This window comes from Copadichromis virginalis, linkage group LG19, assembly GCF_057382275.1.
Source record: "Copadichromis virginalis isolate Kocher_CV1m ecotype Utaka linkage group LG19, C_Virginalis_male_GT1.1, whole genome shotgun sequence".
NCBI classification, from domain to species: domain Eukaryota; kingdom Metazoa; phylum Chordata; class Actinopteri; order Cichliformes; family Cichlidae; genus Copadichromis; species Copadichromis virginalis.
In genome coordinates this window covers 12,124,777-12,148,954 of record NC_140636.1, presented here as the reverse complement: position 1 = coordinate 12,148,954, position 24,178 = coordinate 12,124,777, and the positions used below count along the sequence as shown (strand labels likewise).

General features: G+C 39.8%; 1 protein-coding gene across 1 annotated transcript; it reads left to right on the top strand.

The window, feature by feature from the left end:
* The first annotated feature begins 613 nt into the window (after positions 1 to 613).
* sfxn5a (sideroflexin 5a) lies at positions 614 to 22,929 on the top strand. Its single transcript, XM_085441464.1, has 14 exons — positions 614 to 782; positions 3,656 to 3,724; positions 4,762 to 4,839; positions 5,576 to 5,602; positions 8,338 to 8,392; positions 8,899 to 8,924; positions 9,060 to 9,113; positions 9,585 to 9,641; positions 9,762 to 9,827; positions 11,120 to 11,210; positions 14,801 to 14,916; positions 15,144 to 15,229; positions 19,096 to 19,213; positions 21,153 to 22,929. The coding sequence occupies exons 1-14, from the start codon at positions 735 to 737 to the stop codon at positions 21,228 to 21,230; spliced, it is 969 nt and encodes a 322-aa protein (XP_085297590.1). The 5' UTR covers positions 614 to 734; the 3' UTR covers positions 21,231 to 22,929.
* Positions 22,930 to 24,178: the final 1,249 nt, after the last annotated feature.

Below are 24,178 nucleotides of genomic sequence, written 5' to 3'. Positions count from 1 at the left end.
CTTCTTAAAACACTGAAAAGATGGAGCTGAAATCTTATTGGAGATTTCACAATACCTCTCGTAGCCTTTACACCAGAACACTGAAGTCATTAGTGTTCTACACTATTAACAATAACATTTTTTTATATCCTTTTTGAATCTTTTCCTGCAGTTTTATTATCCTTTGTACATGCTCTCACACACCTCCAGGACTGATATTCTTCTGAATACTGCATAGTCACCAGCAATTTTAAGCATGCATAATTTCTAAAAACCACGTGTGTCATGACATCATATACTTTGAACTCAAATTTACAAACCAAACCCAACTCCTGCTGGGTTACCCTGTTGCACATTTGTATAATGCAAGCTGCTACTGTTTGCTCCTCAGAACCACCACTAGGGGATATGTTATCCTCTATAAGCTCAAGCAACCTCGCACTCACCAAGAGCATTTCTCTTTTTAACCGTTGTACTCCAAACCCAGTGCAGGTCTTTCGACATTAACCTCCCGTTTTAAAAGAGGCGAAAACAATGCAAGCTCTTCTGGGAAATGTAGTTATCCTGTAAAGGGGTTAAAGCCACGTCCTGTCAGAGCGAAGCAGACCGGAAAAACTACATTTCCAACAGTGCAACTTGGCCAGCTGACTGTTTGACGGCAGTCCCACAGCTGTAAAAGTTAGTTGGAGGGTGAGAAAGAAATAAACATTTAATAATCTCAGAGAAGAAGAGGGCTGGCGGTGATTTGAAGCGGCATGTCTGAATATCCGCCCTTCCAGTATGGCAAGTCTCGTTTCGACCAGGTACTTGCAGTTTTTATCTGATCATAAACAGATACACTTGTAACAAAATATATTTTTTGGACATAATTTGCGTGGCAAACAGACCACACCCACTCACCGTGTCAGCGTGTTTATGCGTGTGTGTGGTTAGATGCGCTGTCCCGCAGGCGGATTCTTAAACCCATATTAGGACCATTATACCATATCATATCTTATTGCGCTTTTGAAATGAAAGTCATACCATAACTTTAGGTGAAGCCTTGTGACTTTTAAAGCTGTATCCGAAAGGCTTTAGGTGAAGTTGGGCATTGAACGCATCACAAGAGCAAAGGTAAACTTGTAAAAATCTGTAATACGCAGCTGGTCCATAAATGTTTGGACAGCGACGCAGCTTTTTGTAGTTTAGCCTCTGCACACCACCTCTTGACTTAAAATCAAGATGTGATTAAGGTCAAGGCTTCCAGCTTCTATTCAAGGGGTTTAAAAATAACTGTTCAGTGGTTGGTGTCAATCATTGTACAGGTGAAACCAAGATGAATTTGTACTACAGTGTGCAGGGAGGGAAAGTATGGAGAAGGAGATAAACATGCCTCATTATATGTCAATCAGGGTGGAGGCAATGTTATGGCACGGTCATGTATGCTTGCCAGAGGAACCGGGTCACTAGTGTTTACTGATGACATGACTGCTGATAAAAGTAGCAGGATGAAATGTGAAGTATACAGGGATATAGTCTGTGCTCCGATTCGGCACAAATGCTGCAAAACTGATCAGAAAGCGATTTACAGTGCAGAAAATCATCGAAAGCAGCGAGTCAGAGACACTGAATATTTTTCAATGATTCTAGACTTCAGAAAGTCACTGACTGCAAAGGATTTTCATCCAAGTATTAAAAACAGTCATTTTATTTCAAATTATGTTGATCCAACAAGCTTTTAGCTCCTGAAAAATATCTGTAATTGTTAAATAGTTCCTTGATTGCTTGATTTTAAATCCACTGTGGAGGCACACAGAGCTAAAACTGCAAAATACTGTGTTGTTGTTCAAATGCTTTTTGACCCTCACTGTATGTGCTAACAGAAAATATGCAGGTCAGCTGTTATCATACAGGTATCCCATGAGATATGCTTTTATTCCATCTTATGTTAGCCTTTTATATTTCAACCCTAGTGCCCTCAAAAGCGAATACACACAAGCCTGCACCTTCGAGGCTCTTTCAGAGAAATGTTTATTACTTTATCAGTTTGAACTGTACGACCTTCTTTTGGTGTCTGACTTCTTATATGCCTCATTTAGATAAATGAGACAAATGTCATAAACGGCTCTCTATATGGGGTATAGCGGTTCAGCACCACAAGCCACATGTAACAAAAACCATCGCCCAGGTGAATCAGTTAAGTTTTAACAGAAAATGAAGATTTATTGTGTAATACACTTTTTAGTCTGCTATAAATATACATTTACATCAATTTGTGGTATTTTTGTACACAAATATATTGAGTCAGTAAAAATGAAAAAGAAGAACATAAGACATAAGATGTATACACTCACCAACCTCTTTATTAGGTACACCTGTCCAACTGCTGGTCAACACAAATATGTGATTAGCCCACATGCATTTTGCCATGTAGGCATGTTCTCTGCTCATAAACAAATTTTCTGAATGAGGACGAACGGTGATTTGAGTGCCAGGTGAGCTGGTCTGAGTATTTTACAAAGTACTGGTTTGCTGGGAATTTTCTGTAGGGTTTACGACAATGTCCTGAAAAAGACCAAAGCTTAATCTCTTGTTCCAGAGGATGGTTATTTGTTTTGGTAGCTCTAATTTCTGTGCTTTCATAGTTTTTTAACCATCACTGAGGTGATTTGCATTTAACTCCAACTCTATTGGTCTAAGTTGGGGAGGTCTCCATCTGTACTCCGGTATAACGGTATGGCATGAACTGTGGAAAAATTGAATTTCCAGCATTCCCTATTTTGATCCTGTGAAATTATTACATGGAGATATTTTTTTGAATTTTCTTTTATTAAAACTGTTAAGTTTACTCCATTGAAAGTGGAATTTCAGACGAAGCTGAAATGTGGAAACCAACTCAAAAGGCTGCGTCTTCATAAATCAGGATCTGATACAACATAATGATAAGATTAAGCCCCTGTTACCCTTCCAGTAAAGCTGAGACAAGTCTGTTCCACTCGAGTATCGACTCAAACTGGTCAAACTGGAGTGGCACTGGTGGGTAATTGAATGTACCAGATTTAACAACTTTTCCCCTGTGCCATGTTTGTACAAACCATCCATATGTTCAGGAAGTCACGAGGCACAGCAGTGAGTCAGATACCAGATTTTCATCCAAATTAGCAGTTAGTGTAATTAAACTCCAGTTAGGGAGGGATAGGAGGCTTTCGAGGCTGCGTGGCACGTTGCTGATTCCCCTAAATTATTCCTTATGCTCGGTTATGAATAAATTCTCGAAAGGTATTTCTGGCACAGTCGTTATTAGAATGAATTGCAAAACGGTGTGAGTAGTTTTGGGTGTGCAAAAGATGCAGATAGGAAACAGTTTGTCTCTGGCATTAATGAGGAGGCTCCACCTGGCGTGTTTAAACAGCTGGCGAGCGGTAATATTGCTGTTTACTGGGCGACAGCTGGAATCTCCATGGCTCTCGATTCATAATCATGATTTGGCTGCATATAATTGATCAACAATTTATATGCAGACTGGGTGGAAAGTTGGACTTTCTGAACTTATACATTCCAGATCAGGATTTTTCCACTGATTATATATTTAAAGTTGCATCTGCAGTTTAATGTTTGGTCTTTAAATAAAAAAACAATATTGCTAACAATTGCTTTGTATATGAATGAATGAATGTGCATTTCGTTTGTCTCTCAGAACACGTTTTTTGGCCGGTTCAGGCACTTCTTGGACGTGATTGACCCCAGCACGCTCTTTGTGACAGAGGTAAACAAACCTTTGGATTTGTTACATGGATCACATGCGTGGGTTGCTTATTTACCAAGTTAGCCACAGTATCACAATATCTGCATACAAATGACATTAAACTCCATCAGATGATCTGTGATGGTGATCTTTAGAGAAGTCAGGTTTTATATAACCGCAGTGGTTTCCTAGCTGGGCTAAAACGGCAGCACAATAATCTTGTGGGATTCAACATTAGCCAAAATTTACTGAAGGAGGTGTTGAATTAAAGGAAGAAAACCTCAAAGGTATAATTAAAATGAAGGATTCTCAGCTACTGCCAGCAAATGTGCCACCTTTAGGTTACAGGATATTCTCTGTAAATGTTAGGCTGCTCTGCTCATTGCAACATTTCCACAGTTCTTGGTTGTGTTGTGGTAATTTTGCTCATGGAGCCATCACAGCTCTAGTGCTCTGGGTAATGAAGCTGTTAGTGGGTTCTTTGGTGACACTAATAGCTGCAGTACCTCCCGGGATGTGATGAGGTGTGGACATATGGGGCTGCTGGGAGGGGTGGAAAGTGCATATGCTTAGACACTCACCCACACCCACACTGATACACATGACACCTTGCTGGGCCAGGCATCGCCTCAACTTGCCCCTAATTCAGACAGTGGAACAGGGACAGCCCTGATTTGCCTTCGGTCGCACGCACACATGACCTCCTGTGCATACAGTAAAAAAAAAAGAAAAAAGTGCACGGCTAACACTGACACGCACAATTACAGAAACGTGAACACACATACACACACAGATGGCGAGCTCATTAGAACAAATTGGTCCTCATGACCTTGTATTTTCCTCCATATTAGACAATGATCACACCACAGTAAGCTCCTTATTACCTTTTAGGGAACTCATTTGTCACATGAAAATCATCACGGAGGTTTTAGTAAAACATAATTATCACACATTGAGGCCTATAGCAGGAGGGCAAATACACATCTAAGCTGACATAGAGGCGAGAGTGGCCAGACTTGGTTTCACATTTTATTGACTCTCATGTTCCGTCACATCAGAAACGGCTGCGGGAGTGCGTCGAGCTGCTTGACCATTTCAAGCAAGGAACTCTGCCTCTGGGAGTGACGAATGCTCAGGTAAATATGCGTCAGCTTGAGTTGAAAACTCACATCAACATCAGTTTGTGAGAATTCAGCATCTGAAACACTGCAAACCTTTCTGAAAAGCCTCTTCTATGCAGTCTGACATGTGTCTCCTGCCCTTGAGTGGATTATCTGTGCACTGCAGGCACTAACCGGCCTTTGAGTGCTAAATCAAAAATAGCTGCTTTAATGTTTGTGCCAGGGAAATATTTATGGTATGAACGAAGTTTATATTGTTGCAACATTTTAATAATTAGTTTTTATTTACACCGTTGAAGCAACTTATTCGTTATTAGTTGTACAGTAATTTCTCTGTGAAGCAGACTCTGTGAATATACTTAACCTTCTATTTTATCTAAGGAGGTATTTACAGTCAATATTTTTAATTGTTTAAACGTTCAGATGAAATATTTAAATTTGAAATATCTGTTCTTTTCAAGTCTACTGCTTTTGCAATAGCTGATGTACTACAAACAATTTTAATTGTAAAAATAAACCAAATTTAGTCTTTTTAATTAATTTAATTTCAACAATATTATTAACCGTACAGTCCTGTTAATAATTGCAAAATATAATAATTGAAATTTCATCATTTTTTAATGTAATTTTTTATTTAATTTTCTTTTACATATTAAATTTGTAAACTATATTGTAGACAGACAAACTATCCCCCTTAAACACAGAAGCATTGAAAGACTTTCTACTTTTTCTTATTTATTTTACTTTACAGCTTTGGCAAGCCCAGAAAATAAAGCAGGTAAGATTTCTCTGTTTTTGCTTACTTTGTCTATTAAGAGAAGCAGATGAAATACGATCCATCTCTATATAATGTCATTATTGGGTCCAATCTAAGTGAAACACTCCAAAAAAAGTAACGTCATTCGAAGCGGGTAAGGTTTGACTGGTGTTACGTGCTTATACCGCAAATATACCAAAGAGTGTACAAAAACAACATTAAAAAAGGCTTCCATGTTGAAGTAACTACATTAAAATTAGACACTGAAGCAGGCGAGCGGTTTTACCTCCAGTGTTAATTAGCTGGAAGTGCCAGCTCTGCAAGACGGCTGACAGTCGTTGAACTACAGGTGCAGCCGGTTAAAGTGGGAGAAAATTATTTAAAGTTTTAATATCTATTTACAAACTGCCAACGTCCAACACTGCCAGAGATTTATATGTTTGATATTTATGCCTCACCTAAATAAAACTTAATTAATGTAATGAATTGATGAATTATTTAATGAATGTATTTTTAAGTGCAATGTCAGCACTGTGAAATTAGTTTTGTACTTTGTTTGGCATTTCTTTAATTTAGATGCTGTTTAAATCTTATGACTTCCCACGTCCACCTTATTCATTTATAAAATGTGCATTTTCATTGGAAAATTAAAAATTAAAAGCTGTTACATCTCAGTTTTTGCTCATATTGAACTCGACACTAAAATGTGTATTTAAGGATCTAATCAAACACTCTAAATACAGATGAACCATAAGTATCCTCTCATCTTTAGAACTAATTTTCTAAACCACGGATGGGATGCAGTGGACTTTACGTTAAAGTATGTATCTTGTCGACATAAACTTGTCTTTGGGTCAGGTTTAATGTGTGTATAAAGGGTTGTTCAGACAAATCTTAAGTAAGTAACTCTTCTTTTATCATTATGGTTGCTATTGCTTCCATTTCATGTGTAGGATATGCAGTTCAGTCTACATAAACAATTTCACACTCTGCAGGAATGAAACCAAATCCGGCTCAAACTGGGCTCCATATGAACACTGAAGGCTGGCTTACGTCCAGGTTTGTTTTTGTATGAGAACATGAAACAGTTGGTGCTCTTGCAGGGTTTCAGGGTTGTCAACTGCCAAAACTCCCCAAAACCGACCTATCCTTCAGCATGGTGCTTGCCTTATTTATGTGCTTCTAAGGTTTATACTCTTTCTGAGTGTTAAAGACCTAGAACTCTTTGTGTAGTTTGTTAGATCATTATAGTTTAAACTAGTCTCCAGATTTTTCTTACTGCATCCCAAGTTCATTCAAGACTAAGAGGAAAATCTATATTCAGCCATGATAGTGGTATATCTATCACATGTACGTATGTGGTCTTTCACAAGTCGAAGCTTGGCTCCATGAGCCTGAGGAAGCAGTGTAATCGCTTTCGTTCTTTTCCAATCTGCAGATTTGATCAGTGTTAAGGCAGTGGGGGAAAGACACATCATCTGTCTTATCTACTTTGTAACAGTGGGAATAGCAAACTGACGGGATAATGTCTGGTGTAATTGCTTGAATATTTGTGTAGAATTGACAAAAAACACCCCACAATCCTTCTAAAATCATTTAAAAGTAAATGGGCTTTCTAAAGTTAGCCTCCTATTTGTCTAGAAATACCTGCCATAATTCCTTTTGGCTGCTTCTGTCTCTTTATGTCATCCAAGATTCACTCAGTGACACTGGAATCGTGGCTCTATGGTGGCCTTACCTAATGTTGCCGGTCCTTCCTGTGGTTCTTTATCACTTTGACCGTCTGGTTAAGTTGTTGTAATGTTGTAGAACGAATCTGAAACTGATCAAATGCTTTCTTGTGTGGTAGATGAGAAGGTAAACCTTGAAAATGCCTCGTACCTTAGTCTAGCTGAAAAGACTGCTGTTAAAATTTGCTCCCTGTTTCGGGGGAGTTAATTAAGCCATTCGATGTGGTTGCAACCAGTTCGTACATTCAGCTGACAGTGTGTGCAGGCAGTCTGCAGGATAAATTTCATTCACTAGACATCCCTTAACTGTCCATGAAAACTGCCTGGTTCAACTTTACTTTGTGTTTTAATATAAATTAGAAGATGATAGCATGCTAACATGCTAAAAACGATAGCTCTCGCTACCCAAACCATAACAGAAATTAGATTTGTTGTAAATATTGCGTTAAGTGTTAGGGTTGGGTTTCTACGGCACCCCACAATTGGTAATGACACTGGTGTTTCGTACTTTTATGCATCAGTATATTGTTATTCCAAGTATTTTACATTAGCATTAGCATCTTTAGCTTCTTAAAGGGAGCTTTTTCTGTGGTGAATACTTTTGGCTTGCTTTAAAGCGTTATACTGTATCCGACAACTCAGTCACTATTTTTCTTTTACTTGTGAAGATAACAACTTTTGTTGAATTTTGTTAAATTACTGCAAACATGTCAAACTGTTATATTTGTCAAAGGAGTAAGGTTATTTTTCAAAAGCTCCCCAAGTGCAATGCATTGTTCCTGAAATATGATTAAATGAGTGATGTAAATAAATAAGTCGATTAGCAATAACTGGTTAATCTATTGATTTGAAACCATTTTCTCAGTGGTTTTTATATATTCAAGTTAATATTAAATACCCTGAGCAGTAACTTTCTTTTAGTTATTTTCACAGCAGTGCTCTCTTTATAAGTCATATGAACTGACTTAACCCAAATCATTCGGTGCTCATTACTGTCTGATTGTTATCATTATGCACTTATTACAGGCCATCATCCACCCCGACACAGGGGAGAAGATCCTCATGCCTTTTCGGATGTCAGGTAGCGTATCTAAGAGTGGAAACTTTGGAGTGGAGGGGAATCTCGGGGCTTTTAAGTGGTCCAATACGGAGGCGTCTTCACCTTAGAGACTGTCATGGCTCAACAGGGCTCTTCAGGTTGTCTCAGTCCTGGAAAAGGTCACGCTCAGCTGGGCGCTGATTAAAACCTCTCTGCTGTGCTGACAGAGATCTACTTGGGGTTTGTGAAGAAGCAAATGCTAGCACTTTGGTTCAGTTTGAAAGCACCCTTTTTGTAGGATGACCGTAGTGGAAGTGAGAACAAAGAAAAGAAGGAAAGGACAGAAGCAATTAACATGTAATTACCAACATACCACATGAATGTCAGACCAATAGGAACTGGCCTCGTGATCCAAAGTTAGAAAGAAGAGAACAGTGTTTTTTGAAGGGCTTGGACATTTCTGCACAAAAGAATAGATTTATAGTAAATCTGAGAAAAAGGGTAGAGGCGAAATTGTAAGAGTGGTAATACTGATCATCTTTTACCAGGTTTTATCCCGTTTGGCACACCAGTGGTAAGAGTGGTTTTCATAAACTCTGTTTTTCCAAAGCACACACTCATACAATACCAATGCTACAAATAATGATAATTTATTGATTTTCCTTTATGAAATCTTTCTTTCTTTCTTTCTTTCTTTCTTTCTTTGCAGGTTGTTGGCCTCCTTCTCCCTAATCAAACACTTGCATCTACCGTCTTCTGGCAGGTATTTCTTCGAAATTCATCTCTGGCGTAGTTTGGTTTTCTAAATTACTTCACTTTGTAAACATGGCACATATGCTGTAGGTAGTGCCTCAAGAAAAACAACGAATGAGCAAGTGTTGACTATGATGTGACTTTGTTTTAATAAAACTAAGAATGATCAGTTGTAAAGCTGCGGGATTAATGGAAAATGCTTTAAAAAAGCAGAAACAATAATGAATAGAATAAATTAAGAATTAATTATAAGAAATCCGGGTGGTGTGAGACAGAGGCTGCCACTGTTTAAATAACGGAGTCTCTTCTGTCACTGATTCTGCTCGTATGCTTGATAGAGCCAGTGGCTGAGCCTGTAGGTTAAGATGCTTCTTTTAGCTGATTTTAAATGCACAGGAGAATCACCTTAAATGAAACGTATTATTATCGCAGTTTATTACATCTTACTATACTTTTCACTTTCCTCTCCTTTGTACGGCAGTGGTTGAACCAAAGTCACAATGCCTGTGTTAACTACAGCAACCGCAATGCCTCCAAGGTACTGTACCTGCATGGCATCCCAGCTGGCCCATTACTACACACATTACAAATGCCTTTTTCTGTTGCTCAGCTAAAGTGCTTTTATAATGTTGTCTCCTCTTGTTTTCTGCCACTTTAGCCAGCTCCAGCTTCCAAGTTCCTGCTGGGATACCTTGGGGCGGTTACCAGTGCAGTGTCCATTGCTGTAAGTCCCAGCAAATCTTGTGTTGACTGATAAAGGAAAAACCAAAAAAGTAAAGCCTTCAACCTTGGCATGAGTGTTGATGTTGCATAGTTTTTCTACCAAAACAGTGCAACTTCCCTGCTGGCAACAAATGTTTGGAACACCACAAACCCAACAACCAGCTGATCCAAGTAATGTAAATGAGAAATCCATGATTTGTTGTGGACTAAAGACTCATTAACAACTATTTGCGGGATCTGTGTATGTGCTGTGTCTGAAAAAAATCTCTGATTATATCGGCCATTATAAAGGACTTTGAAAATCACCAAATAGTAGTATTAGTCTCATTCGACATCTAAGGATCCATCAGGTTAACTGATAATTCACTGAAACTAGGAACAATGTATAGAAGCAGGTCTTTGTAATCCCTTCATTACCCACAGATGGGGAAAAAAATGTTCAATAAGCCTTCTTTTTTTTTTGCAGATTATTTATTAATTTGTCTGTTACATACACTAAACGAAGGGTTCCTGTAACCACCTTGATAACAGAAGAAAATATTGGTAATCTGGGCTTCTGTGCAGTTTCAGCATGTGGTCTTTCACCGCATTACTTCTTCAGTTAAACACCAAATATCCAAAATGGCAAAATTTCAAATAAGGTGGATATCAACATAACTATAAAAAAAGCGGACTTCATAATATCCCAATCACTTAAACGTCTCTTCTTACCTCTATGTCACCACAGAATAAAATGTCATAGGGGCGTAATACCCGTTCACACACCTGCCTGACACAACCCTTAGTGTGGACAAGGAGCTCCAACCAAGCCAATTACTGGTCCTGCTGGGTGTTCATCCGGCTGATGCCCTCAGGCTTGACAATGGCAGCAAGCACAGAAAGAAATTGCGGGGTGTCTGGAGTTTGGTACGACATCCCTGGAGGGGGGCAGGCACGCTCCAATTAAACGTCCGCTCTGGTGACGACCCCCCGCAGGGCTAGAGGGAGCTGGAGGATGAAGTGGCGTGGTGGTGTGTTATTTGAGCGAATATAGCCTTTTGAATGCACCAATCTGAAATGTTAAAACACTGCAAAGTTACGTTCATCAAATGTTTAAACACATTGCCCATAATTTTAGTCCACTTTCTCCCAGTGATCCTTTTTCTGATGCTTGTATGTTTAAACCTGGTGGTGGCTGTTCTCGTGCTCTGCTCATCCCCTTTGAAAGAAAGAGCTCTGAATTCCAAATTTTCTGTGCTGGCTTTTCACACACACAGTGTCTGATCATATCATCTGTGTCTGGTTTATCTTCAGGTTGGGTTAAACGTTTTAATCCAGAGAGCGAGCCGCTTCAGCCCAACCACCAGGCTTTTGGTGCAGAGGTTCATCCCCTTCCCAGCAGTGGGTAAGTTAAATAAAAATGTAAAAAGTCAGGTGAGCTTCTCGTGGGACAGAGAAGGGTTAAGCCCTGGATGGACATTTAAAGTAAATGTCATAGCTTAGATATTTTTTAGTAATAGTAATAAAACAATTGGGGGTTTTATAGAAACAAATGAAACGCCTTTGGCTAACAGCTCTGCAATAATTGCTATTAAAAGGTATATTTAAAAAAACGCACACACAAGCTGATTGTTTTCTTTTCCTTGCTCTTGATATATTATACCTTTTTATTTAAGCTGTTTTCTGATCACAATAATTCCCTGTATGAAAGCTAAATAGAGCGATTTTTGTCTCACGCCGCTCCCCTCCGCCCGCTCTCCTCTCTGCAGGCTTACCGTCGCGTTGACAGCCGGCTTTGTGTGTGCAGCCACAAAGCTGATTTTCATGCCACTCTCCCGCAAACACAATCACACCCAGGGGTATAGACCCGTGTCCCAGAATGCCCCGGGCTGCTGGCTCATAATTAAATTGTTTGCTTGCCCCCCCCCTTTCCTTACCATGGCGGTTCTTCTAATTAAATCAACAGGTTTCTACAGCGCAGCCTTTGCCTGGTAATTGGCTGCTTGTTAGAACTCTGCTGCCGCAAACAAATTGGATAATTACCCTTAAAGTGGCGTCTATGTCAAGGCCTCATTTACCTGATTTCTGTTTGTTCATTGTTGTTCCTGTTGTTGTTTTGCTAGGCCAATATAAGAGGTAATTAAAATGGCTAATTGAAGCGAACGAAAGCAAAGGGCCGTTTGAATTTTCGCCCATTTGATTTTGTTTGCTTACTTAAGGCTAGATTTATTTGTAATAACCTAATCAAGCGGCGGCCTGTCATTCAATTAGATTATGAAGACCTTAACTGGAGGGAAAGCCACGCTGGCAGAAATTTAGGGGGTTAATTATTTGTTGTCTTATTTGTCATTATTTGTGATATTTAGAAAGTAATTATGTACAAAAAATTCTTGGATGTATTTCTGTGAGTGTACCACCAGTTATGAGATGATGATTAAAATGTACACAAATGTAATTATTTTAAATAATTACAAATGACAGGCAGATATTTCAACATTAAGCTGTGCAGATTTTGCATTTTATCAATTTAATTTAGTAATTACTTTGATGCTTTTATTTATGTGTTTAAGAGTTTCTATTTAACTGTAGTGTTTGTTCCTGTTTGTTCCTCGCCACAACCCTGTCTGTCCCTTTTTATTATTAACTGGTCTGGGTAAAAAAATCCCTTATAGGTAAAAAGAGTTATTTGCTCAGTCAATTGAATTCCCCTCACAAAGCGACCTGGCAGCCCTGCGGCCTTTAGTAGAGATAACTCTGAACGCTGTTGTCTTAAATTAAAAAGGCTCGGGGCAGCACCACTAAACTCTCTAAAATGAGTTTGTCTTATTCCTATTAGAGTCAAGAAGAAAGGTTAATCTATATTAACATACATTTGTGTTCATTTTAGTTTTCGTGAATAATCAGAGGGAAGCAACGCCGCTGTTTGTCAACCTGCCAGCCTCTCTGTGATCTGACTGTTGTGTGTGTCAGAGTCTCGCAGAGGCACGGCTTCAGTTTTCTGAACGCTGACACGATGACATGGCAATAATGTTCTTCATTTGAGGAGTGAGAAGAGTAAACAGGAGTTCAGTGTCTTCCACAGGGACACTCAGCGGTGGTAATTGGCAGTTTGGAGTTTTCATAACAATGTCAGTTCAGCCTGTTAGCTTCTTTTACAAGAGATGATTTTCCTTACAGGAGGGAACAAGGGCAAAAGCGATTTCTTAAGCTGTGGTGTTTTCTGACCTAATTGCATATCCTGATGTGTTAAAATGGACTGTAGATCAATGATAGGCTGCTCATCTAACATTATTGTGTAACCAAAAATGTGCAAATAACATGCAGTTGTAGATATTTAATGTAAATATGCAAACAGAAATTATTTATCTGTATTATAGGTCTAGTGCCAATCCTTGAGTTAATGTAGTTAATAGGTTATTTCATTTGAAAGAATAGTCTTGTGCAAGTCTTGAGCCATGCTTCATTTCTTTATATCTTTTAAAATGAATTATCTTGAGTAATAGGTGATTACCAGAGAGTCAACAGCTTGGCCTATTGCAGCGTGGCGTGCAGTGTGACTTCAAAAAATTTGAGGAAACTGTGACAGGCCTAAAAAATGTCTACAGCTGATTAACAGTATCTGAAAATTATATCCTTAAGAAATAGGAAAAAATCCAGCAAAGGGTTCACACGGGACCTGAGTGATACAGCCAACGCGTCAGCTGATCCATGTGTCAGTGAAAGAAGGGTGGCTGTCATTGTTCTTATGGAAAGTAAACAAGGAGAACAGGCTGAAGTATGACAAACTGAACAAGAACTGGACTGAAAGTTGGTGGCAACAGGCTTTATGGAGTGATGAAAGCAATTTTTAAGTCTGATTCAAGTCATTGTCAGTGTGGACGGAGGAGATTGAGAGAAAAGTACAACAGTGAGTGTCTGTAGCCATCTGTGAAGCACGGCGGAGGCTCTGCCAAGCTTTGGGGCTACAGTCAGTGGGGAGAGTGCCTAAGAGAGTTCAGCCTGTGTTGGAGAATAAATGAGGTCACACCAAATACTGACTTTTAAATGTCATTAGAATTGTACAAACTCTGTTTTTGCCTAATATACTGTATTTCTGTGTATATTTGCACATGTTTGCATGTACACACTGCAGTTATTTCCTATTTTTCTAGCAAAAAGGAAACAAATAAGTGATGACTCGAGCCTTATATGATATAATTTTAAAGAAACATTATGTACGGGTATTACAAGTTTCTTTTTTTAATCAATCTGTGTGTTAAAGTATTATTATTTCTTGTTGGCAGCTGAGTGTCCTTGCAGTTTTACTGCCTTGCTGCCAGTTCTATAGTTAGTTTTATGCTGATTCTTACATTACAACATTTTGGACAAATGATGATTTTTCACTTCATGATAAAAAGTTAAAGGCTCATCAAAGTTATTGTAGCGCATCAGGGTCTGTAGTAAATTTAATGTCAGTCCAGATTTTTAAATATATTTCACAAGAAAACAAAAGGTCACGCTCGTAGAAATCCAAGAGGAAAAGTCAGCGCCACAGGTTAGTCACTCTGAATTTCATCAAAGTGGTGGACCCAGCCATGTGACCCATTGACTGATATTACCATCCTTAGAGCCAAGATGCTTCATTATTTTTGAGCAAATATTTAATAATCACAGGACACTGATGTGGAGTTTACATCTTGAAAAAGAATATGTGCAACTTCTGAATCCATCCATGCAGTTCAGAACAAACAAAGTTTAGTCCTTCATCCTTATAGGACTTATAAAAGGAAATCAAACCTCCCTTTTCCAGTGGGCGTCTTCATAGAAAACCTGTTTATCAGTTAGTAGACTGATTACTTTTAAGGCTGTCAAAACGGTGCTTTTAAAAAAAAAACCTTTTCTATCTCTGTCCATAACATCACGATTTCCTCATTCCAAATATGACTGTATGTTACATTCCTAGTGGCAGTGGCACGTTTCCCTTTGATCTTAAAAAACTTTCTTCTGTCTTCACAGCGAGTGCAAATGTCTGCAACGTGGTGCTCATGAGACACTCTGAGCTGTCAGAGGGCATCAGCGTGCTCGACAACAACGGCAACGTGGTGGGAACATCAAGAGTAGCTGCCAGGCATGTATGTCCTCAGCTCTGAAAATTAAATGGATCATGTTATTGGTATTGCTGTTTAGCAACATATGCACTATAATGCTTTTAAATAGCAAACAATTTAAAGTTTAAGTGTTTTGCTTTCACACGTCAGTATTCGTGCATTTAAACACTTAAATGATTGCATTGTTTCCCAGATTCAAAGCAAATTTATTTGTATTTTTTAATATTCCTGGTTTATGTTTTTTTATGCAGGCTCTCTTGGAGACGGCCCTGACCAGAGTAGTCATGCCCATGCCAATCCTGGTGCTTCCTCCCCTGATCATGTCTGCACTGGAAAAGTAAGAAACACTTCTCAACTTAGTTTAGCCATTGTGTGTTTCCACCTGTTCAGCTGCTGTTTAACACAAGACACCCTGCAGAAGTTCAAATCCAGCATCAGAATTGTTAAGAGAAGTGATTCTTGATGATGCAGAGGCCACTCCGAGTATTTCAGAAACAGCTGATCTGCTGCCATTTCAGTGCCAAACAATTCCTGCTACAGCTTTCGGATGGTAGGATCCCACCTGCCTTATATAAATGTTTCAGGCTGGTGGTGGTGTAATGGTATTTGGGGTGTTTTCTTGGCAGACTTGTTTAAAAGCCACAGCCTACACAGCAGTATTGCTGATGACCTTCCCATTCCCAGGATCCAGGAGGATAACCCAAAGCTCAAATCATCTCAGACTGGCTTCTTGAATATGAATGGGATATTTGCATTTCGGACATGCAGCTGCCTAATCTGCAGCACCTGTGTGATGCTGTCATGTCAATATGTCTGGAATGTTTCCAGCGTCTTGTTGAATCTCTGCCATGAAGAATTAAGACCATTCTGAAGGCAAAACGGGAACCAACCCGATACTAGCACCGATTGGTGCACCTAATAAAGCTATCCTGTGAATGTATCGGACGACTGAAGGCAGAAAGATGTTGATGCCGTTTAGATGTTTGGATTTTCTGATTCCTTATCGTCTGTCTTAAAGTGTGCTGTTGAGCTCCATCGCTTTTATATCCACAAAAACAGGATAACAGTAGAAGAACCACACTGTTCCTGATCAAATAAAGAATTCCCTGCAATGTCTTTCAAATGAAAATATAATCTTGACTTTCAATGGAGACTGATCTCTTCCTTTCACTGGAAAGTTGACTCCTCTGGCTTTTTATGCTATTAATTGTAGATTGTGTCTGTTGGAACTGCTGATGTTGACCTCTGTTGTCTGTACGAGTAGTGAGGTTGTGCTCTGCACTTTAAATGCATTCCTTAATATGATTTCATTTTGATATGAATAGTTTTTTTAGGAAAAGAAGACCAAACAGCCAGTGTTTGCAGCAGGAAAATAACTAATTTAATTAAGTCTTAATGGAGAGAACCACTGTCTTTATCAAACTCCATAAACTATTTTTTAAAGAGGCTGATTATGCTGTTATGGCGGTAATGAAGGAGGTGAAAGTTTCATGAGTTAGAATAATTCAAGGATCCAGCTGTCTTCTAATTAAATTACCACAAATTAATTATAAAGCCGTCCAATTTTTGTTCAAGAAAAGAATATTTGTGATTCTCTCGTTATCTACTCGGCTGTTGTTTAATACTGATTCGATACTGCACATCAGCTCTACTGGTTCAGCGTTGTGTGCGATGACGGTAACGGTGCTTTAATGACAAAGGGTGTTTATGCAGATGCCCGTTGATCGATGGCGCGACTGTGCCTGTGGTGCAGCGAGGAATGCAGCGGTCTCTGCAGATCCTTGACAGCACTTGTCTAGACCTCTCAGAGTGGGCGGGCTCAGTCGGTGGGGCCGACTGCCCAGGTGTGTTTGGGATTCCTGGCAGCTGAATGACTGAACCGTCAGCGAGAGAGAAAGCAGCGGTGGGGTGAGCGTAGATCTCCGAGGGTTGGCTGCAGCGCTGCTCAGCCGTCCTCCACATCAGCTCGCCTTCACTGGCTCTCAATGGAGCGAGAACAAGGGGATGGAGACACGTCCCCGGGCGGCCCCTCAGTGATGGATTACACTGCTGAGAACAGATACACGGGGAGTGACTGCAGGTTCTGGCCTTCATGTGCTTCAGTAGCTGTGAGGGGGTGCAGTGAATTCTGGACTTTCATCTGTTTATTTATTTAAGTCCCAGACTACATTAATCTGCAATGGGAATTTCCATTTGCTGTAAGATACCCAGGTTACCTGATTCAGAGTCAGGTTTACTGCTTCAGCATTTAAATTCTAAGTCAGGTGTTATTTATAACAATTTAATAATATAAATGATAGTATATTTCCTGCAGTAGCAGTAGCGAGACTGTTTAGATAAACACAATGGTCAAAACTGGCCATGTTAAGGCTCTTTCATATTGAAATATGACACCAAAGATATATTGCTAAAAATAGACATGCTCACCATTATTTTTTCCCTTTTTTGTAACATTTGTGAAAAGTCTGTATTACACAACCCCTCTTGACACATGTTTGCACGCTTCTTTCTGCTCTAACTGGCCAACATGTCAAAATAAATCAAATGATGGCTCAGCAGAAGCGAACGAGTGAATAAAAATGAACCGTTTCGCTGTCAGGAATTCATTTTTAATAAATGGGAACACATTTGGGCACATTTTGGGCAAACTCTAGGACACTTGTATAATAAAAATAAACAATATAAATATGATATCCTAGATTTAGTAATTTAGAAATTGTTTCTGTTAGTCCACATTAAAGGGGAAAAACAGTTGTAGTTGATTATGTGTTAATTTCTGATGCTTTTATTTGCTGTTTCATTTCACAGTAATGCACTTAGTTATAAGTAGAACGACTAACAATATTAAATTTGATTATGATGCTGCTTTTTATTTTTTTCCTCCATCATCATCTAGTGCTGTGTTTCGCCACAGGTCAGCAGGGGATAGTCTAACAGCCAGTTTGATCATGGTAACAGGGAGACACAGGTCCATGTAAACAGTTCAACCTGGGTAAGACCTTGACCAAAATATGGCCACTAGCCAGGTTGTAGTCAGATCCCGTGAATGCAGTATTACATTAAATGATATCACTGATTTTGGTTGGTTTCAGGTTTTTCACCTGACCAAAAAGGGGTTTTAAATTTTGCACATGAGCCCGAATCCAAGTTCCTGTCACGTCTCACATACCTTGCAACTTTTCTCCCGTTGACTTTTTTTGTTAAAAATGCAGTTTTCCACGTGTGTGTGTGTGTGTGTGTGTGTGTGTGTGTATGCGCGTGCGTGTGTGTGTATGCGCGTGCGTGTGTGTGCACGGAGCCTAATTAAACCATGGCAGCCATATGTGTTAATGAGCTCTCTCATTAGGCAGTAGCTCTCCTCGTTAGGGGGAGAGGCGTCGCTAGCGGTGGAGAGACAGAGCGGCTCTTTCTCAAGCTCCTGCTGAGCTTCGCTGTCCCGCTCAATGTAAAGGGGGATTATCCTAGTGGAGGGTTAGCGAGGAGAGAGAGGAGAAACATATTTCATGCGTTTGATTTATTAAATGCCCTTAAAAAAATTAACATGCATTTGTTTTCTTTAGCTCATGGGAATACACTTTTGAAACCTTTTGCAAAATGTTAGCAAAGGATCATGCGGTTCAGTTTTAACTGCATAAATGGTGATTAAAGGCTTGTTTAAGCTAAACATGTGTAACGACGGAGTGGACAGCTGATAGTGTGTGTGAAATCAAAATGTTTTGATCTGCTCACCTGCTGATCCACGTGAGTTTTATCAGGTCCTGACAAATGACTTTCTTGCCGGGGTTTATTTAGCTTAACTGCACTGAATTAACTTCGGTGATGAATGGTGTGGAAAAGTAGCCTGCCTAGTGCTGCATAGGTCTTGTGCTGACTGGCACCTGAACAGAGTTGGAGACTCCGTCAATGTCTTGGGTGTTTGTCATGTTCCTTTCTTAAGCACATTTTGCTGGGACCCTGGCCAGAACCTAAAGTTTTCAACAGAAGATTATAAATATAATAAGATGATCCAGCTTTTATTCACCTTTATTTTAAAATGTGTAGCTGGTTGGTCCCTAAACACTCATAGCATATGTGTGTTTGTTGACTATATATGCAGCCCAGGCTATGTTGCACTGTGTTGTGTGTGAGAACCTGTTGCTTTTGCCCATGGTCTGGGTGTATGGCTGACAACTGACTTGTTTCTTCTTCTCTGTTTCCCGTCAGGCTCCCTCTCCTGCAGAGACAAAAGAGGCTCGTCCTGCCTGTCCACAGTCTCGTGTGTCTCGCTGCCTTCAGCCTGGCTCTGCCGCTTGCCATCAGTTTGTTTCCACAGATGTCGCAGGTACTTCATGCCCAATTCTTTTTCTCTTAAGGAGCATGCAGTTGGAGACATAATTATTTGATCCCCTGCTAAATTTGTAAGTTTGAAGTGAAGTGAACAGGCTAATCTTTATGGTTGTTTTATTTTAATTGAGAGAGACGAACTATCAACCAGAGTCACTTGCTTGTTGCCTTGGGGGTATGTTTTGAGGTCTGATGGAAGATCCATCCATGACCCAATTTAATTTTAGTGTTCTGGCCGAGAGAAGGAGGTTCTCAGGCAAGATATCACGGTACTGAGGAAGCCGTCTTCTAAACTACGCAGAAAAATAGCCCCAAAGCATAAGATAAGATGAGATAGAACTTTATTAATCCCTCGGGTGGGTTCCTCTGGGAAATTCGATCGATAATTCGATAATGTTTCCACCTTGACTGTGGGGATGATGTTCTTTGGGTCATACTCTGCATTTCTCTTCCTCCAAAGATTTTTGGAACTGTGTTATCAATGGTGTTCTTGGTGACCGTGGTCCCAACTGCCTTCAGATCATTAACAACCTCCTCCGGTGTAGTTTTGTGCTGATCCACCACCGTTCTCATCATCATCCTCATCCTATGAGCCAAGATCTTGCATGGAGCTCCAAACCGAGACTCACTGATGGTCATTTTATATTTCTTCCTTTGATTTTCTCTCTCTGCATTAAAATGAAAATACCATAAAAAAAGACAGTTCATTTATTTTGAAGTGAGCATACTTACAAGTTCATCAGGAGATCAAATAATCATTTCCCCCGCTGTAATTTTTCAACATTGAATAAAACAGAACAGACTTAAGCAGGGCTTTATATTGGGTCTTCTAAAATTGCAGATATGCTGGATGTGTGTTCGAGCATATGTGTCTAAATTATGAATGTTTGAGTCTCTGCGGTGGCACAGTTTTTGTTCTCCTGCCTAATGCTCGGTTGCTCATGCTCAGTCCTGAGATTTTGTTCATTGCAAACACAGAGCTGCAAATGTAAAGCCTCAGGTTGAATGATGATGTCGGTGACCAGCGTCTCCTGACCTCTCCAGTATTTCCCATTGAGCTGTGCAGCAGCGCTGTCCTAATGAGGCGCCGCCCTCTGAGACTCAACCTGCTCTGTTATGATCTGCCCAGAGCCACCATTGCCTTTATTCACCGCCACTGATGCCATCCAGACTAGCGGGCTGAGATCTAACTTTAGCCTTATTGCCTCAGTATGTATCATTCTACTCATTAAACGGCAATGGCACAATTATGTTTTTCCACTCCATCTCCCTCTCTCTTTGTCTCCTCTCTGCCAAATGACTTGCTGACACAAGCCAACCAGCTCTGGCTTTAAAATGTTTAGGATTTAATTACCACTTGAAATAGCTCAGACAGCCATATGGCAAAAAACTTCAGACATATGTGCCGCCAACAGTCCTGTGAAAAGCTGCCTCCAGTTCCACAGAGGGGCCTGTTTTTTTTTTTCTTCTCACAAGTCCTTTTTGCACTTTCACAAGGATAGCAGATGAAAAAAAAAAAGGGAAAAAAAAAAAGATCTCCCCAAAATGCAACATGAATGCCCCACTCTCTTGGACCCCCCGCCTACTCAATTTGTCCCACTTCCCCATTTCACACCTACCAAGATGTCTGATTAGGATTCTGCCTCCAACTCCAACAGCCATCTGTCTCTGGTTCAAATATTAGGTGATGCAAACCTCAAATTAGACTTTAATCTGGCAAATTGGCTCTTTTTGCACATTAGCAGTAAATACAGAACATTTAAAGCCTTTGAGAATTACAGTCAGTTTCCAGTCTCTATGCAGCGGTTCGTGTCGGTGATATACGGTTGCATATACAGCACGCACATACTGCATCGAAGCTGTTATATCTGACGATTTGTGCGAAATATTTCCATTTGCACTACTGACCTTTTCTGTCCTGCTTTGGTTTCCCACAGATCAGTGTAGATCAGCTGGAGCCAGAGATCGCCATGGCAACCGACTGTAAGATTGTGACATACAATAAAGGACTTTGAGTGATCGCTACCAAAACTGAAATGTGAAGAAAGGACGCGCAGCCCGTCGTGGCTCGAGCCGCCCCGACGCTGCCAGGGAATTAATTGTGTCAAATTTGGCTGCTGCTGCAGTGGCTTTAGCACACGTTTGGACAACAACAGCTGATACGAAGAATCAGCAGCAACAGTGATAAGAAAATATGTATCACAACACGAGGAGACAAAGCCAAACAAGTGCATTTTGAGGGTAACAGCCCAGTTAGGTTGATTAATTAGGTTAACAAAACCCATAAGCTTGCTTGGTTCCTTGAGGCTTTTCCCACAACGAGCAGACCGCTAACCATAGATCAAAGATGGGCAAATTAAAATGTCTGGACAAATAAATGTGTAAACTGTGAATGAAATGAAGATACAAATGCTTCCCGCCTTTTTTTTTTTGTTTTTGACCCTTCAATATGAGTCAGTACCTTCCTGTGACCCAAGGCGATGTATGTCTATAACCTGGAAGTATTTCAATCAACGTGGAAATAAGAAAGCAGCCAAGATCAATCTTTTTGAATCTGAATGATTATTTTTGCTCTCTTGGGGTGCTGTGACTCACGTTCGCAACTACTGATTTATGTATTTTTAAAGTAGCTTTGCTGTGAATTGCGTTTCTCTGGTGTCTGCACAACAAATATATACACAGCCTGATTGTGTTTGTTTAAGTTTCCTTGGATCTCAATGAGCCAAGTGTTCCCTGTGACCACTATCAGCTTTAAATTCCTCCAGTGAAAGAGTGACTCGGTTTCTAACCACAATGGCAAATAATAAAAAAGTTGCAGTTTTGGTTCAGAGTGAAAACCAGAACATTATAATTAAGCAAATATTGCAAAAGCATAAATAAATACACAATTGTGACATTTTATTTCCAAATTGTTTCTTTTATTAGTCTTATAACCAGAGACTTCTCTCTCGCTCTCTCTCTTTGTGTACATATTCATGCTCGATTTATCTAAACATTCTCAAAGTATTAAGATGGTTTGCTGTGATGTGTGTGATTAGTATGTTTGCCCGGTTGCTGAGGGAACACAGCACAGTAGGCTGCACTCCAGTGTAATTCAACAAGAAGCCACATGCAGGATCAGTGGAGGTTGCTGGGTGTGAGTTATGGCACACAACCAGGGTGAGATGAATAAATGGAAACAAAACCCCATTCATAACGACGCACATCTCTCACCAAGTTATTGTCATCAGATTTAGTTCTGGCCTGTTAACTGTAATGTCATCTGATGTTACAAAGCACCATGTTGTAGCTTTTGAGCTAGTAATTTAAATTGTAACCCACAGTGGATTTATCAGCATCTGTCTGATTAATCCAGAGGGGGGTGTGGTTGGGTATCAATTGTGTGTCTCTTGTAGGTGAGTATATGAAACCTTTGAGGAAGATTATAAACTGGTAATCAAAAGGTATTGTTTTTTTGTTTTTTTTTAACAGAACTTGAACGATATTGATATTTGTTGGCTGATATTTGCATATCATAAAGCTGTGGAAAACATATGTTGCAGAAAATGTCATTAATTTTTATTATTATTATTTTTTTAAGAAGGCCACAATTCATTAAAATCATGCGATTTGAGAAATTGTGCCATAATTTGTCCAGCAGAGTGGCTCCACCGCCATAGCTTATCCAACAGCTGAGACGTTTATAATGCAGGATCAAGGCGTCCCATCACCGGAAGCTGCTTACTAGCTTTGTAATATCTCACTGAAATTCAGTAAATTAATTTTTTTAATTTAACATTAAAATAAAAACAATAAAATAGCCATAAAATAACAAAAATAAAAATTGCTTAACGTGGTTACGGTGATATATTGCATTTATTTATTTCTAATTACATCTATGTTGAATATTATTTTTCAGCCAGCAAATGTTTTTCAGCGTCATCTCTAAAGGTGCTGTGGGTTGTGCCCTATAATTTCAGTTTTTCAGCTATACTTTGAGCTCCGTGTAAATGCTACCAGGGCATAGTTAGCAGCATTCTTTCAGTAATTAGACGTGTAATTCTGTGTGTGCGTTGCACTGCATGATTTATCACTCAACGAGGAATTTTAAAGCCAGTGTAATTTGTACGTTTTACTGAGAAAACAGAAAGCTGCAATCATCCCCCAGAAAGCAAGTAATGAGAAAATCCTGATTAAACCCACAGTGATTCGGTCGAGTTTTCTAACACCTTTGCAGCAACAACAGCAGCAGCAGCTCCTAAACCTACACGTCTGGAGAGACACTTGTTATTCACGCTGTTTTCCTGCTCTCATCCTAAACTCTCCCCTCTGCTGACTAAGGCGACATGAGACCGGGCGTTTAGGGAGATGAGCTTGATTTTTGCCTTTAATTGTTTTCCTAACAGACGACTTAGAGGTGCAGCTCGCGTTAATTGCGCTGACCTTATAGCTAATCAAGATGTGATTGGGCTTAAGCAACCCGCTCACCGTCAAGACAGCTTTTAGTGTCAGTGAGCTACTGTACTGTTTAAAAATAAGCCCATTTGATTGTGTTTGTTTAGATGATTGGAAACCGTCAATGTCTCTTACAATGTATTTGCACCTGCAGTGAGTATAGGATATCCTGGAACTCAAAACAAAACATATGGCCCCTTTACACCTCCAGATGTCTGATGTATTGTGCACCGCTGTTAAAAAAAAACAAGAAAAAAGTGAGCACTACTGCAGTGCATTTTACTCGTACGTCTCCGTGCCTCTTAGCTTACAAAACAAGTCATCAGGGTCAGCCGTCAGGGCTCATCTCTAAAGCCTCGGGGTCATTAGGCAGAGGCTCCTTCCGTTTCCTTTGACAGGTGATTACTGTGGCAGTTGGTGAAAAGGCTTCTGCACAATGCCAACTACTTTCCCTCCTTTTTTTCCAGGAGTTTCAGCCTCTGGATGGGAATGATTTCTGTGCTATTTCTGCTGGAATTCAGAGGAAATA